Here is a 16,087-nt window from a genome sequence, read left to right as displayed (position 1 = left end):
AATTAAACCCTAATCAACAAAAGATCAAAGTATGTTTTTTACTTTTTTAAGTAAAACGATTATTTGGGGATGACTTCTTAAACATAGCAGGTACTCAATGTTTTCTAAGCAAATCAATTTCATAAAGTAAATAAGGGAGCAGGCATTATCTTATCCAAATAAATTGGTCATTGTCTCTTAAAAGAAAACAACGTATTCAGTTGCATTTAGATTTATTTGGGCTTCCTCTCATTTCCTTTCAGCAGTATTTGCCTTTTATCAAACATCTAAGGTACTCAGGGACAAAACTTTATTTGGCAAATCCACAAAAAACAGGCATTACAACTGACTTGCCTGTTTTAAGGCAACATCACTAGCTCCTGCTTTCAACAAGTAGCAAAGAGATAAATTCTAATTATGGAGAATTTTTCTAAAGTAAAGCTGTGCTACTGTCCTCCTTTCCAGAAAAATTTGTAAATGCTGAACACTGCTCAACCTCCACGAAGATTCAAACGGCAGAGCTGGATGAGTCTGTTCGACAAGAGTTAAAAGCATTTTATGTACTACTAGAAATCTGTTAGAGGCTGAAAATGAACAACCACATCTTTCAATAATATAGCCACCACCATTTTCAGAAGAGCCTGTTCTAAAATAGTTCCTGTATGTCTTTAAAACACACCTGTTAGAGGCAAATCTTTCAATAATAAACTTCAAGGTGTCCGAAATGTGTACCTGTGTCACTTTTTCAATGCTCATGTTGCTTTCATTTTAGTCTCTTAGTTTTTGATGAATACGTTTAGTAATTATTTCAAAATGGTACAGTAGTCATTTCATTCTCTTGTCTATTTATAAAACAGGATAAAATGGTATACTATGTACAAATCCTTACCTAGAAATTTCTGAACTTGTGTCTACACAAAGTGAATGAGGAATGGTGTGCTCCGGATTTGAAAAGGCTTCGATCATACTACAATTAAAGATTAATAGTCGATTAGGAACCAAGATATTCTTCACATTATCTAAGAGATAGGTCACTTACTGCACAGCCATCTCAGAGTCTAAACATCCTCTAATTAATCCTCTGTAATGTTAGCTCATAATTACAATCTATTTACATTTGTCGCCATGGCAATTAGTAACAGAGTCAAACAAAAGCAAAGAATATGTCTGGATGGCTTAACGTAACGACTTGGACACTGTTGACTGCTCAGCAGCAGAAATAAAAAAATCTCCAATGAGGGTGGAGAGATGAGGTTAGCTGGGACCTCAAGTTTCACTTACGCAAGAGGCTGGCCCTTTGCTCAGAACACTAGAGCCATCCTCACATTCGAAACTGTAAAGACTAGATCATTATTAATGCAAATATCTATATGACTTGTAAAGGTACATGACATGAAATATATTCTTTTTGTTAATCTGTATGTTGAGAAGAGAAAGAAAATCTATGTTGCCTCTCTTATGCATAGTAATTCTAAAATTTCAAAAATTGGGCTCTCCTTTATACAACAAACTGGCAAGCAGAGTATAAGTACACCACAGCCTTATGAACAGTGTACAATAATTAAACCATGATGGTGACAGACTACATTTAAAATGATTCATAATGGTTCATTTGATCCAATGAAAATGGAATCAGTATGGAAGGGTGGCTCTCTAATTAGCTGCAAATAAACCCTGGTCTATGTACAGCTAAATTTTATTTTGATAAGGCTGAGAGTGATAAGAGAACAAAAGGCTACATATCGTTATTATTTCCCTCTACTGAGATTTAAGAATATGTTTATTAAAAATCATTTACCACTGCTATAAACTGAAGTTACAATTTCACCAGGAACACAATATTACTATAAAGTATATATCGTACATGACAAGAAACAAAATCTTTTCATCAGCTGAAACCCGGATGAGCCTTGGGAGCCTTACGCCCTGCTCACTGCGGGTAAGCAAGGCGGTTACCATGGCCTTCATCTTGACCCCCTTACCCATCCTGTTCCGCTGATTTTTCCTCAATGCCTGTCTCCAGCGGTTCTTCCTGGGGACGCTGAACCTCCCCCGTGGCATGCTGTTAAAATTAACAGCACCCAAAAAGAAAAGAGGGGAAACAAACAAGTATTACTGTCTTAGGTATCTTGAGTTTGACATTAGACACTCAGCCAGAGCAATAACAGTTTCAAAGCCGGTAAGAAACCAAAACAGTACACGTAGGCTGGGTCCTGCTCTGACCAGATCTTACACTGCTTCTGGCTGAGCTGCTTCCTGGCCCGTCCCCGAGCCACTGAGCATATTAAAGTACAGTGTCTTTACAAATACGTGTATATACAGCCATCACTGCATAAGTACATTGTGAGAGCAACGATCAAGTCAGGAAAAACTAATCCTTTTTAAAGGAACTGTTTCAATAATTAGAAATGTCTGCATTTCACCTGAAATCCAGTGTCTACAGTTTTGAGAAAACAAATAGTACATAAAAGTGCACATCTGTGCAAAAACTGCACACTACAGCAGAATTATATATTTTGAGTAAAGAATATCTTCATCACTCCTGACTATGTTAATTTGCTACACAGTTTATGAAATGCACCTTTCAATGCCTGAAATTAGAAGACATCTTGCTAGTGACAGAATTTCAGTGAAAGAAAACGCTGCAGGACACATGACACTACAAACCACAGTGCTTCTAGGAGACAATGGCCTTGGTTGGGTGTGTTAAGTAAAAACACATAAGTATAATTTAAGTACTTCTATCCACTCTTTGTTGACTTACTTCTAAATGCCCTGGTAACGTCTGCATGTGAATGGCAACATTGGGACTTTGGGGACTTCCAGCAGGTCCTCTGGCTTCTTCTATAGGGAAACAAAGAGGGAGAGAAAACTGACCATTTGAAAAATGATCACTTTACTTTTTAGATGGTTCAGGAGTATTACAGGAAAAATATAATGGCAGGAATATTTTATAGACTCCTTATAGAAGCATTTTTAAAAACACCTGGAGACAACCTCTCTTCATCAAGTCATCTGAGATAAGCCCTAAGAGGCCTCACTCGGTGTGTACAACTCCTCAGAAAGCACCAAGATTTCTGGGTTAAGATGGCCAAGGAAAAGTTCACAGAACTGGTTCAGAGAAAAAGGCCCACAGCAATTACAAAAGCAAGGCATATGGCCTAATAAATCCAGGTTATAGGTTAATGTGTTCAACTTTTCATAAATATTGAATTGTTTTCATTTTTGGTTTTAGGCTACTATAAAAATACTAATTTAGATAAGACTCAGTAAGTTACCACAGATAAGCATTCACCAATTTCAAATTAATAAAGCCAAACAAAACGATTAGCCCAATAAACTGACCTTCATGGTCTGACAGGCATGTATCTATCACCTTCTGGGTTAACATTTCTACTCCTAGAAGATCCTCATCGATGTCTATAAATTCTTTTCCAGTATCATCAGTGACAGAAATGACCTCATCATTGGTTTCTTTTATTTCAGGAGTTTTGGCTTCAGGTGGCTTTCTATTGACAAAAATGAAGCAGCTCAGTTATAACTCAATCATGGAAACAAAGAGCTTGCTCGCAACTGATTTGATTTATTGAAAAAGAACAAACTTAGTTTTTATAAAGTCTTTTGTTTTTTAACCTTGTCTGGTCCACAGTAAAAGCTTAATAAAAAATTGTTCAATGAATGACTAAACATCCGTTTTTATTTACTCAAAAGATTGGACTAATTTCAACTTATCTAAATTTGCAGGTCTCCCTGCTCTAAAGGCTTCAGCCTTGGGATTTAAAGATAGATCACTCATCACACGGCTTCACATGTGAACATGGATGATTCATTCAACTTCCTCTGACATAGGAAATCAATTGATATAACGATGGACCGCTCGGGATGAATTAGCTCCTCTCTCAGAAGTTAAGAGGTAGACTAACAGAGAAGAAGCATAATCTGCAATGAATTGTTAAAGCACTTCGGAAAGTGCTCACTGCCTGGTTCTCTAATGCAAAGAAAGGCTTCCTCCTTTAACTCCCTTCAAGTTTTCCCTTTAAGCCCAAACCCATCAAACATGGTATCGTCCACTGAAAAGAAGGCAGTAATCTAATCAGCACTTACTTCAAGACACTCTGACCAGACTCACTGTGGTCATCTCCCTCCTCAGGCCCACCTGGCGTGGATCCTGCCTCAGAGCAGCCGGCACCTGTCCTGCACTCACCCTCCACGTGAGGTCCACTCTGAGGCCCAGTGTGAGGATGTTCTCGCACCTGAAACAGCCATTTGTGGTAGTTAGATTTCATTATTGAATCCCATGCTTTTCACTATGTCTTTACACTGTTAATTCTTCCTCCAGAGCCTCTCCTGGTTAAGTTTCTTAGTCCTTTGTCAGGTACAGAGTGCACATCTCCAGCTCAGAATCCAATGCTGAAGCAATGATCAAGTCTCTATTCCACCTGGAACAAACCTGACTCCCTAAGTAGTATTCACAAGAAACCAGCCTTACAAATGTGTGAGGTGTATCACCAATGGTGTTAGGCCACCAGACAAGAGCAATAAAAACACAAAGTTGCTTTTACATCATTCTTTTTGCTATGATAAAGACATGTAGTAATTATTGCAAAATGACATAGTAGGCAAAAATATATACAGCTAAAAATACAATGGATGAAAATCTTTCATCTCTTAGATAGTTAGGTACCCACTACCTACAAACACAAATTTCAGTGACAACAAATATCACAGTATCTTATGACTTTAGGATTACAAAAATGGATCTAAAAAAAAAAACTACAAAAACAAACAAACACACCACCTCATAAAAAATAACACACACACACTCACACATACACTCACACTCCCTTCATCCTAGGATAAACTTTTTTTAAAAATATATCTTTATTGATTTCAGAGAGGAAGGGAGAGGGAGAGAGAGATAAACATCAATGGTGAGAAAGTCATTGATCGGCTGCCTCCTGCACGCCCCCTGCTGGGGATCGAGCCTGCAACCCCGGGCATGTGCCCTGACAGGGAATCGAATCAAGATCTCCTGGATCATAGGTTGATGCTCAATCACTGAGACACGCCGGCCAGGCAGAATAAATTATTTTTGAATGAATATACTTTAAAATAGAACAAATGTAGAATGAGACTATGGAGGGGGGTCAACCAAGATGGTGATGGGAGACTCCTGAGCTCCCCTTCTCCCATGGACACGAAATGTACGACTACACACACAGCAACTACCTCTGAAAGAAACTCAGAAACCAGCCGACTCCTGTACCTGAGGCAAAGGAGAAAATACCCACCCTGACAGGCAGGAAAGGCTGAGACTCTCATCACACACCCGCCCAGGCTCAGGCCTTCCTCCCGGCTTCTCTCTAGGCACAGTTTGGACCCCACACTTAACATCCCAACATTTAAGACTCCCACTTGAGGAACAGGACCCTAGAACACCTCTCTGTGCATGTCAATGAGAACTGCACCCATGGACCCATAGCAAAGGGAGCAGCAGATTCAGCAGTTGCGGGAGCCCTCGCTGCAGCTACCCCCCCAGGGCTCAACCCAGAGGCAGGCAGGCCCCTACCTCCCCATCTGCTCCTGGAAGGAGCCCACTGTACACTTTGAAAGTTGCACCTGAGGGTGAAGCACTTCTACTGTCGCCATATACCGGGCCCAGTCCAGGGGAGCAGGCAGACACCCACCCATCTCCCAGCTTCTCCACAGAAGGGCCTTAACCACAGACTGACACACGCTGTCTGAGGGCCTGCCTCCCAGTCAACCAGCATCTCAGTGATAAATGTGACCCACTCCATGGGACACTGAGGGGTCTCACACTGAGGGGTCTCGGTAGACCCTCAACTTAGAGCCACTAGAACAAAGGAGGCGGCTCAGACCGCCACAGAGGTTTCAGACGACCAGAGGCTTGAGCCGGGTGGACTGACAAGATGAATCTCCTACACAAGCCCACCCTGTTCTGAAGGGAGAGGCACTGTTTCATCTCATGTTTGGAAACCAATAGAGGCAAGGAAAGCGAGGAAACACAGGAACGTGCTCTCAACAGTAAGCAAGGTCGACCTCCAGAGACAGATTGTGTGACACCACTTAGAGTTACTTTCATCTTCCTTTTTTTTTTTTTTAAATATATCTTTATTGATTTCAGAGAGAGGAAAGGAGAGGGAGAGAGAGGTAGAAACATCAATGATGAGTCATTGATCGAGCCTGCTTCCTTTTTATAAACACACAGACCTCAAAATCTCACAGCCTCTATGAAAGTACTTTTACCCCAAGTAATGACTTTTAAGACTTAAAGGAACCACTTGAAGAAAAAAAATTAGGTGATTATAATCAAGAATCAGATTACAAACAATCTTGTCATTAACTTAGTTTCTTAGTGGTCCTTCAGTACAAGGGGAAATGTAAATACAGTTTTAATCTAAGAAGAGAATTCTTATTTGTATGTAATAAACCACTCAAGCACTTACTTTAATAATGGCATTTTTTGCCTTATATGTAGCAAAATAGGGTTGTTCCAAAAGCCACAGTGATGTCAGAATGGCAGCCGCAGAGGTCCTCACACGAATGACAGGACAGGACTCAGAGGCCAGCTTGGTGAGACCGGGATCGCAGGGCAGCCTGCGATCGGCCCATCTTACCATCCACTCCAGCAGCCTTCTCAGGCCGCCCAGTGTGTGACTCAGCGCTGGGGGGAGCTCTTCTTGAGGGTTAACATCACTGCACTGAATTGCTCTGAAAATACATCTTCTACTTTTAATGGACTTGGAAGCCCACAGACTATGGTTCGACAATCTCTGCATGAAAAGTTTGTCTGCGTTGTCATCTTGTGTCCTGTAAACTGACTTTTGTTTTAAACCGAACAATCCACTCCTCCCCTCATTTTTATCAATATCATTCAGAGGGTTCTCTGAAGGAGGTCTGGTCCCTTGACTAGCCAGTCCTGAAGCTGACAGCGCAGGGCTTTCCGATTTTTCAGACTCGGGTGGCTCTGGAGCGGCCACAAAGCAGGAGCCTGCTCTGAACACACTCCAGCCAAGGTTTTTGCCCTGGCATCGTTGCAAAGTTGTGTGTACATCAGAAAGTAAAGGGTTAAGTTCCTGTTCTCTAAAATGCCCAGAAAAACTCGTCAGAAATGGGATACCAGGATCCTTGGAACCAAGCAGGTCTCTTTCGAGAACATAACTCAGGAAGAGATCAAGGAACTTCACATATTCATCATCATCACGTTCAAATTCCCAGGCACCTACTACAGGACACACGTTTTGTAGTAACTTCCCATGATCTTCTCTTCTTTTAGGGTTTTCTTTCTGATCACCTATTTTCTTTTTATCATGGGCCTTAGCAATCGATGTGGATTCCATGTGATTTGGAGCATTTCTACAGCAAAACAAAATTAGAAAAGACAAAATTAAGGATCACTGAATCACTAAAACTTATCTTAAAATTGACAATAAAAATTCTCTCCACTAACTCATATGTCTTTTTTTAATGCCTTGATTACCTATCTTTCCAATGAGGGGGTTGGGCTAAACGATCTCTGAGTGTTCACGAGAGCCGAACACTCTGAATCTAAAAAAATACCACACATTAACATTAAAAAGGAAAATCTGTGTGAAAACATTCACAGAAAATCTCCCGATTAGAAAATATTTTCTGGGCAGAGGGAGAGCCCTCTAATAGGTCAGACTACAAAGACAGTAAAAATCACCCGGCACCAATACACCCCTTGGTCTGTGGTTTCTTGTTTCTCTTGCATCTGCCCCTCAGGGCCTGTACAATGTGCTGGAACAGGCAGGACTGCCCTCAAGACTCCTGTCCACACAAGAGGTAGGAAGTTTTTGTGTGTGTGTGTTTTAAAATATGTCTATTCATTTCAGAAAAAGGGAGGGAGAGGGAGAGAGAGAGAAACATCAATGATGAGAGTCACTGATTGGCTGCCTCCTGCACGTCCCCTACGGGGGATTGAGCCCGCAACCTGAGCGTGTGCCCTGACTGGGAATCGAACCTTGATCGCCTGGATCATAGGTTGATGCTCAACCACTGAGCCACACCGGCCAGGCAAAAGGTGGGAAGTTTTAAACACTCTCTACTGCTATTAAACCTGTGGGGCAGGCACCTTAACTGCCAACCATAATTATTTTAAACCTGTTTTCTTTCAACATGGTCCTTAGGGCAGAACACAGACCCTAGTTCCTGGACGAGAAATCAAAGGATCCTGCTGAGCACTGGGCTAAAGTCGCCATGTCTGTGTCTCTCCTTACAGAAAATGCACAGCATGCAGCCTCCGGGGTTGTGCTCTGCTGACACAGACGCCATTTGGTAGAACAAGCCCACCACTTACACTATGGTTCAGGCAGATGTCTGAAGATGGGATTACTTCACTTAAGCAAGGTTAGGGTTGATTATGTAGTCTTTCGGTCAGAAGGATAAATTACATTTCAGATACCAGAATTAGAAAGAAAAAAGTCTGCTTAAATGAGAGTAACAGAGGTTTAAATGATAGGCAAGAATCTTTCAACAATTTAGGGGCAGTTTCAAAAGTGAATGTGCAATGTCCTTCCTTGAAAACTGAAAAAATAATATTGCTAACTCAGTAATCCTCAACTATTTAAGTCTAAAGATTACTAAAAGAACTAAAAGTCCTTCAGTAAACTCTAGAATTTAATCTGCTCATTTGATTTTATACTTTCAGGGGACAGATAATTTCCTATCTCAGTAACAGTTTCAATGGATTTTCAAATGTTCAGTCTCTCTGATAGTCCTGGAATCCTTGAGGACAGAGGAAGGGTAGCACTATTAACTTACTCACATTGCTAAAAGTACCACCAGTGAGGTCGCTGGGATTGGATCAGTTCATCGGTTGCATGAACATATTGAAAACATTTTTCAAAGGAAGGGAACACTTGCCATTCAGAGATCTCAACTGTACCTTTGATAGAAACATGTCCTACTTTTTTCTTCAACCGACAGGGCCTCCGAGGCGGTGTCAGCATCGCTGTGGACCAGGGACATCCCCAGGTCTGTGAGTGTGCTCCTGCTCAGACTCGTCCCCAGGGAAAGCCTGTCGAACCCGGGACCCTCAGCAGGTTTGTCTTCTTCAGCCGGTTCCCATATATTCACCTCAAAAGAACCGATGTTTCTCTGTACACGTTTGAGGGCTTTGACCCTCACTTTGTGGAAAGAATGCATGACAACAGACATCATTTCCTCTGTTTGGGGGCCTGGGAAGAAAAGAGGAAAGGCTTCCATTCCAGTTCATTAAAATGTCTCAGCTCAAGACAAGGGGCCCAATTCTGTCCCTCCTGGGGACATAAAATCCACTGACAAGAAGGCTTATTTCCGTTCTTACAGATCAGCTTTCATCAGCACTTGTTAGAAAGCTGCGGTCCATACTTTAAGGTAGAACAGCAGAAACCAGAGAAGGTCCATTGAAAAATAAAAGGGCAGAACCCAGACTAAAAAAGTGTACCTTGGGAAAAAAAAATTAAGTAATTTAAGCATCTCAGAAATCAGAAGGATGATTATAAAAAGAAACTAATATTTCTTCTATTCCCACAGAGTGGTAAATAAGAGAAAGTGAGTATAATTTTAGCCAAAGAAAAAGGACACCTTCTGACTTCAGCTAATGGGAAACAACAGGAAGGGAAGTTTTATGAGGCTGCCTATAAAAAAATTTTAGACATTAATACATAAACAAGACATTTTAGAGGATGTCAAAAAAGTCTTAAGAAAAGCATAAATCACAAACACAATATAAGGATATTAATGCAATAACAGGCAATCATAGGACATAACTATTTCCACAACATGGTCAGGGCACTTAATACCACTGAACTCTACACTTAAACATACATAAAATATACCGTTTTACCACAATAAAAAATAATTTCCCCAAGGTCATCTTGAATGTACAGGATAAAATTAAAAGCATAAATAACCATAAAGATATGAAAGGAAGAATACTCATTTTCAATAAAGTATTTACATTATGCAAAGCCCTTTAGGCTCACTTTACATATTTTATCTCATTTAACCCTCTCTCAATACATACTCGTAGAGTTGGCATTAACAGTCATTTTACAAACAAGGCAATGAGGAGGAGAGGCTGAGCAGCCTGCCTGTGGTCCCATAGCTACCAAGTGACAGAGCCAGGCAAGTAGGCCAGCTCTTGTCTAGTTCCAAAGCAACAGGTGCTCCTGTGTGGGGAAGAGCCTCCGCCTGCTCCTACTCCTGTCCCCCAGGAAAGGAACATGTGCAGCACTGGGAAACCAGCGCTTTCAAAACAAACGAGGCTCTTCAGCAACTTTCCCATTGGATACCGAAGAAAAGACAGACAATACCTTTTACGACACAGTGTCTGAGTCGCTGTTGAAGGGAGTGATACTTTTCTCTCAAAGGAACCCTTACGTCCTCAGGGTTAGGAAATGCTTTCACAAAAATTTCTGCTGCCTTTAGAAAAATGAAAAAGTGAGTTTGATGAGCAACATCATTCTTGATTAAAATAAAAATCTTTTATTATTATTTTTTTATTTTTTAAAATATATCTTTATTGATTTCAGAGAGAGGAAGGGAGAGGGAGAGAGAGAGATAGAAAACATCAATGATGAGAGAGTCATTGATCAGCTGTAGCCCGCAACCCAGGCATGCGCCCTGACCGGGAATCGAACCCTGATTGCCTGGATCCTAGGTCAACGCTCAATCGCCAAGCCATGGCCGGCTGGGCAAAATAAAAATCTTTTAAAGTAGAGACTATGATTTAGTTAATGCTCACCTACACTCACATTACCTTTCTGATTGGTGGCAGCTCTCCGATAAGGCTCAAAATTAGGTCCTGAATGAGTTCTTCAATATTAGAAAACCGAGAGAACGGCAGCATTCGGCAAGCCCATTCCGCTGCGCAGAGGCAGTGCTCAACCATGCAAGAATCAAACTCCACTTTGCGCTCCTACGTGGATATTGAAAAAATTCATGTCCTCTTCACTTCAGAGGGGCAGGCCAGAATAAATTCAAAGCAAAATTGTGCTACCAACAGTAAAATCTATCAAGCAATAATTTCACAAGTAATGCGTGTTCATTTTTCTTCTTCTGCAAGACACATACCTTCTTCCCCTCCACATTCTCTCTTGCTCTCTGATACTGCCTGCAACTATAGGATAACTTATCACGGACATGCAGCATCCAACACAGAGCACAGAGCTCTCGGAAGCACTCTGGATCAGGAACAAATGGGAAAGACGACTGTGAGGATGTAAGCTGATGGTACAACAATGCCACCTCTCTCTGCTTGCTACCTTTTTGTCAAGATAAATGTATTTTGTTGATTATAAAAGAAACATATGCTCATTATCAACACCTTACATAAAAGTCACAGAGGACCTTCCAGAATTTTTATGTATATTATTCTAGAATATTTCATGCATGCCAGTTGCATGAAAATATTCAAACACACATTGGTAAAGAGTACATGACTTACTCTATTTACTGGTAGTTTACTTGCTTTAAACTCTATAGTATATTGTAGATACTTTTCAAGCCAACACACAGTTGTACTTAATACTGTATACTTAATTTATTTGGAAAAACACTTATAAGTTTAAAAATTTTCAATACTAAAACATAATTTCCAACATCAAACAATTTTCTTTCTTAAAGGCAATACAAGTATATAAAGGCATATAAATTCATATTATGCTGTTTTCTTCTTTCTTCACCTGTCTTTCCATGGTGGTTACATAGTCTTTTCATTGCCAGTATTCTGTTGTAAGGAAACTTCCCCAAATCAAGTGTAAAATAGATCACTATTAATTTCTAAACAAGCAGTTCATTGTGGACAAACCTATTGCTTGAATGGAAACTTCATCAAGCTTGTTGTCTCCAGTTGCTCCAGGTCGAAAGAATGCTATTCCCCCTATGCAGTAATTCAGCAATGACTGAGGGAAGGGACTTAGTGAAGGAAGGGACCCTTTCATCCGAATCTGAAAGTGAAGATCGACAGAATATGTTGTCAGTTGCATAAGTTAATTTTTGAGGAAACTATAAAGCAACAAGCAGCAGATAAACCACAGAGAATGAAAAACACAGCATGGTTTCTATACTATGAGGAAAACAGCCCTGCAGTCAGCTGTACTTTCAGAAACTTAGCTCACAAATTAATTTGAAGTAATTCATTAGGTTCAATCGCAAAAGAGAAAAAATGGTTTAATCAAATGACCCCTTGTCACTCAGTTATGTCTGTATAAAAAGAATTTGTTTTTTGTCCTTTCTCCAAAGAAAGAAATTTAAGTATCTTTCACCTAAAACAAAATGACGTGTAATATCTAAAAACAAATACAAGAAAAGGTGGACCTAGATGCATAACTTTTGAAAAACTAATCCATAAATGACAGAATTAGAAAGTCACCACTGGCAACCCTTAATAAAATAAGACCTCTCGCAAGGATCACCAATAAATGCTAAATTTAGTAAAAAGCTGATGGTTGATGGAGAGCGTGACAGTGGGTGGGACAAGACACAAACTCATTGACCCACCTCGCAAGCACTAATTGGGGATGTACAGTCCAGCATACGGAACTTGCTCTGTCTAGGTTGCTTGTTATAAATAAATCTGACTATGGACTTATAGGGCAGGACTCCTTGGAAAAACGTCCCAGTTACCAATACTAATTCATACTAATTCATGTTAATATGTTTAAGCAGGCCCACAGCACATAAATGACAGACTTCTGCGCACCTTCTGCATGACCTTTCTGGCCCACCTCAGCTGCAGGATGTACCACTGCGCTGCAGGGAAGGAGCAGCGCGCTGCCCGGAAGAGCAGGAGGAGCCGCTGAAGGATGCCAGACACCTTCTGGCGATTATCCTTCTCAGCTTTTAAAAGAAGATCATCACCATCTTCCTGAAGAAAAATAAAACTATCAGGATTCGTAGCCAGTAATATGAAAATTTAAAGTGTTAAAGTGAAAATAAACAGTGCTTCTCAAACTAGAACATTCCTAGAGATTTATAAGGAAAATTGTGAGGCTTGTCCTCAGAGATTTCAGCTATAGCTACTTCTAGTATGAAGGAAACATCTCTCTCCCCTCAAACAACGTAACAGCTAAATCGACCCTAATCCCACCTCTTCCCCTATAACAGTTAAAGGCCACCACTCCTGAATCCATCAGTAGAGCGTTACAGAGAGAGCTCCTTTCAAGGAGGATGCCTTTTCCTACCTCTGTCTGGAAAAATCACTCTCATATTTCATGTCACCTCCTCTGTGACGCCCTCCCACTGTGCTACTAAGTTTTGTTTTGTTTTTAATCTTCACCTGAGGATATTTTTTCCATTGCTTGCTTCTAACCCAAAGGGTTCTTACTGATACAAAGTGATGATTAGGAGAAATCCTACCACTGAGGATTATTTTTAACAAAAAATAATAAAATGAAGAACTACTAAGGATAGTAACCACTCAAACTAATATCAGCAGGGCATATCCAAAAATATCTTAAACCTGACTTCTAATTTCCAAGCCAATATGTGGAAGACTCAGATAGGAGAGCAAAGAGGAATTACTGAGAAATACCGAAGACTATTTATTCCTTCTACTTGTAATATATTACATTTGAAATATCAAGAAATGAAATATTTTAACCTACTGAAACATAACTCTAAATATAGCAAACGAGAATGTAACTCTAAAAAAAGAAAAAACTAGATCCAGATACAAACTGCTAATACTGAAACAATGAGTAATAAAGAAACAATAGCAGAATCACTTCAAAATAGTAATCAAGCCCTGCCGGGTGTGGCTCAGTGGTTGTGAATCGACATAGGATCTAGGAGGTCGCTGTTCGATTCCCGGTCAGGGCACACGACCAGGTTGTGGGCTCGATCCCCAGTCGGGGGCATGCAGGAGGCAGCCGATCAATGACGACTCTCTCATCATTGATGTTTCTATCTCTCTCTCTCTCCCTCTCCTTTCCTCTCTCTGAAATCAATAAAGACATATTAAAAAGAAAAGAGAATTGTAAAAAAAATCAAATATTAAAATAATTAAAGTGCAAATAATGTACCTTAACACTTTAAATCATTCATCATTTTGTTACCCTAAATAAATGTCTATGCTTTTAAAGTCTGGATATAGAGAAATGTCTCTTAATTTTGTTTTATTATTGCAATAATTTTAACCTTTGTTGAATGCTATGTCCTAGGGCCTAAGGAAAAAGCTTTTACACTTAATCCTCACAATGATGCTACTGGAAGTCTTATCATCATCTGCATTTTACAGATAAGGAAACCAACAGGTAAGTACATTGTGTGAAATTATACAATTAATCAACAGCAAAGCTGGGATCCAGGAGTTTGTCTTCAGAACTTGCATTTTAACTTTATTATCAAGTTGATTGCTTTAAAAATTGGACAAAGTCAACTTTAAATTAAAAGGGTAAGCTTACTTCACTGAGAATAGCTGGCTGAGGACAATACAGTGGAGGAGCTGGAAGATACAAGCCGACGGGCACCAAGCCCCAGAGCCTCCTGCTGAAGTCCTTGGCAGAGCTTATCAGAAGCTGAAATGTCTTGGAGAGAACGTCCGCTTCAGCCATCACCGCTGCTCTCAGTACTTCCTGCACTGAACCCAACAGCAGGTTTGCATCTTCCTCTTCAATGGGATCTACAAACACAAATTAGGTAAAATAATTAAAATTGATTAAACTTCTCGTTCTGTTTTGTAGGATAAAATTTCATATCTAAAAAAGCTGATCGTCAAAAATAACTATATTGCCCTGGCTGACGTGGTTCAGTTGGTCGGAGCATCGTCCCATGCACTGGAAAGTTTTCAGTCAGAACTCCAGGTATTATGAGTTCTTTCCAGAAAGAGAAGTTATACGTTCTAGGGATCCAGAGCTAGAAGTGTTGCTCCTCAATGCAGACAAGTTCTAATAAAACCAGAGGGTCCACTGTAGACTTGGTTTTATCACTAAATATACAACTTTAAAGAACTGACTTCATTACTTTTGTCTACATTTCTCCATCTATAAAAGACAAATTTTATAGGGCTCCTGGGTAAATATATGTACCATATGCATTATTACATTATTGTTAATTTTTCAATACCACATTAAACTTTTCAGATTAAAAACAAAACCATCTCTATGATTTATGTGCAAGGCAAGCGTTGAGCTAAATACTTGTAAGTACCCTTCTGAGCTGGAGATTCTGCGATGCTGTGACTGCAGAAGGAAATAATGTGAATGCAGGAGCACAACTAGCATAGGGTGTTCATGGAAACCAGACTATCATTCAGTTACTGACCTTGCATTTCGAGCCGGCATCAGTTCTGGGCACTCGCATGATTAAGAATAAATAGCAGACTTCTATTTTCAATAAGCTTACTTCAAAGTGTCAATATATTTGTGAGTATTTACAAGCTTTTTGAAATCCCATAAGGTTTGTATTCATTAAGCAGAGACATGTATTAGACCTGTGTGGGGAACGCACCTGTGAATTGTTTGTATTTTGAACCCATTTCCGTTTTGGCTTCCAAAGAGGCTGGCCGACCTAGAAAACACTGGAGCTTTTCCTGGAAAATCTGCACTGGAGTCACACTGAATGGCAGATTCTGACCCTTTTTCTTCAACCTGAAATCATATCAAATTAGGAGAAATGATTCCAAATTTTGAAAAAAGCAAATATTTGCATATCAAGAACTAAACATGAAGTTTGAGGAACAGTAAAATTCGCTTTCTTTATTCATCTTTTTTAATCCTCACTGGAGGCTATATTTCCCATTGCTTTTCAGAGAGAGAGAGAGAGAGAGAGAGAGAGAAACACTGATGTGAGTGAGACACATGGATTGGTTGCCTCCTGCACACGGGATCGAGCCTGGAACCATGGTACTTGCCCTTGACTGGAATTGAACCTGAGACTCTTCAATCTGTGGGCCAATGCTATAACCACTGAGCAACCGGTTAGGGCTCATCCTATATTTAAGATAGAAATAATCAGGAAACACTGCAGTAAAGGAGAAGATTAAAGCTCCATGATCGCGGCACTAAACCATCTCCCACCCTCACTTCCCTCTGCTGCCGTACAAACGTGCTCTATCCAAACTGAACCAGACTTGGTTTTT

The 16,087-nt window shown here is 40.1% G+C and overlaps 1 protein-coding gene across 5 annotated transcripts in view; it reads right to left on the bottom strand.

The window, feature by feature from the left end:
* CPLANE1 (ciliogenesis and planar polarity effector complex subunit 1) overlaps positions 1-16,087 on the bottom strand; it is a 73,136-nt gene that overhangs the window by 36,165 nt on the left and 20,884 nt on the right. For 4 of the 5 annotated variants that reach the window (XM_087815297.1, XM_087815301.1, XM_087815298.1 and 1 more), the window contains 14 exons: positions 15,457-15,596; positions 14,412-14,629; positions 12,710-12,874; positions 11,816-11,954; positions 11,080-11,189; positions 10,766-10,924; positions 10,320-10,428; positions 8,909-9,200; positions 6,447-7,356; positions 4,084-4,232; positions 3,325-3,488; positions 2,744-2,823; positions 1,962-2,041; positions 869-946 (listed from right to left, as the gene is read on the bottom strand). In XM_087815297.1, the coding sequence (XP_087671423.1) occupies positions 869-946; positions 1,962-2,041; positions 2,744-2,823; positions 3,325-3,488; positions 4,084-4,232; positions 6,447-7,356; positions 8,909-9,200; positions 10,320-10,428; positions 10,766-10,924; positions 11,080-11,189; positions 11,816-11,954; positions 12,710-12,874; positions 14,412-14,629; positions 15,457-15,596 (2,793 nt within the window). The remainder of the gene's footprint in view (positions 1-868; positions 947-1,961; positions 2,042-2,743; positions 2,824-3,324; positions 3,489-4,083; positions 4,233-6,446; positions 7,357-8,908; positions 9,201-10,319; positions 10,429-10,765; positions 10,925-11,079; positions 11,190-11,815; positions 11,955-12,709; positions 12,875-14,411; positions 14,630-15,456; positions 15,597-16,087) is intronic. The other variant, XM_087815299.1, reaches the window with a different exon arrangement.

The sequence above is a fragment of the Miniopterus natalensis genome, chromosome 3, assembly GCF_054644295.1.
Source record: "Miniopterus natalensis isolate mMinNat1 chromosome 3, mMinNat1.hap1, whole genome shotgun sequence".
Taxonomy (NCBI): domain Eukaryota; kingdom Metazoa; phylum Chordata; class Mammalia; order Chiroptera; family Miniopteridae; genus Miniopterus; species Miniopterus natalensis.
The sequence above is the reverse complement of the archived record's forward strand: the minus strand, read 5'-3'. Positions and strand labels throughout refer to the sequence as shown.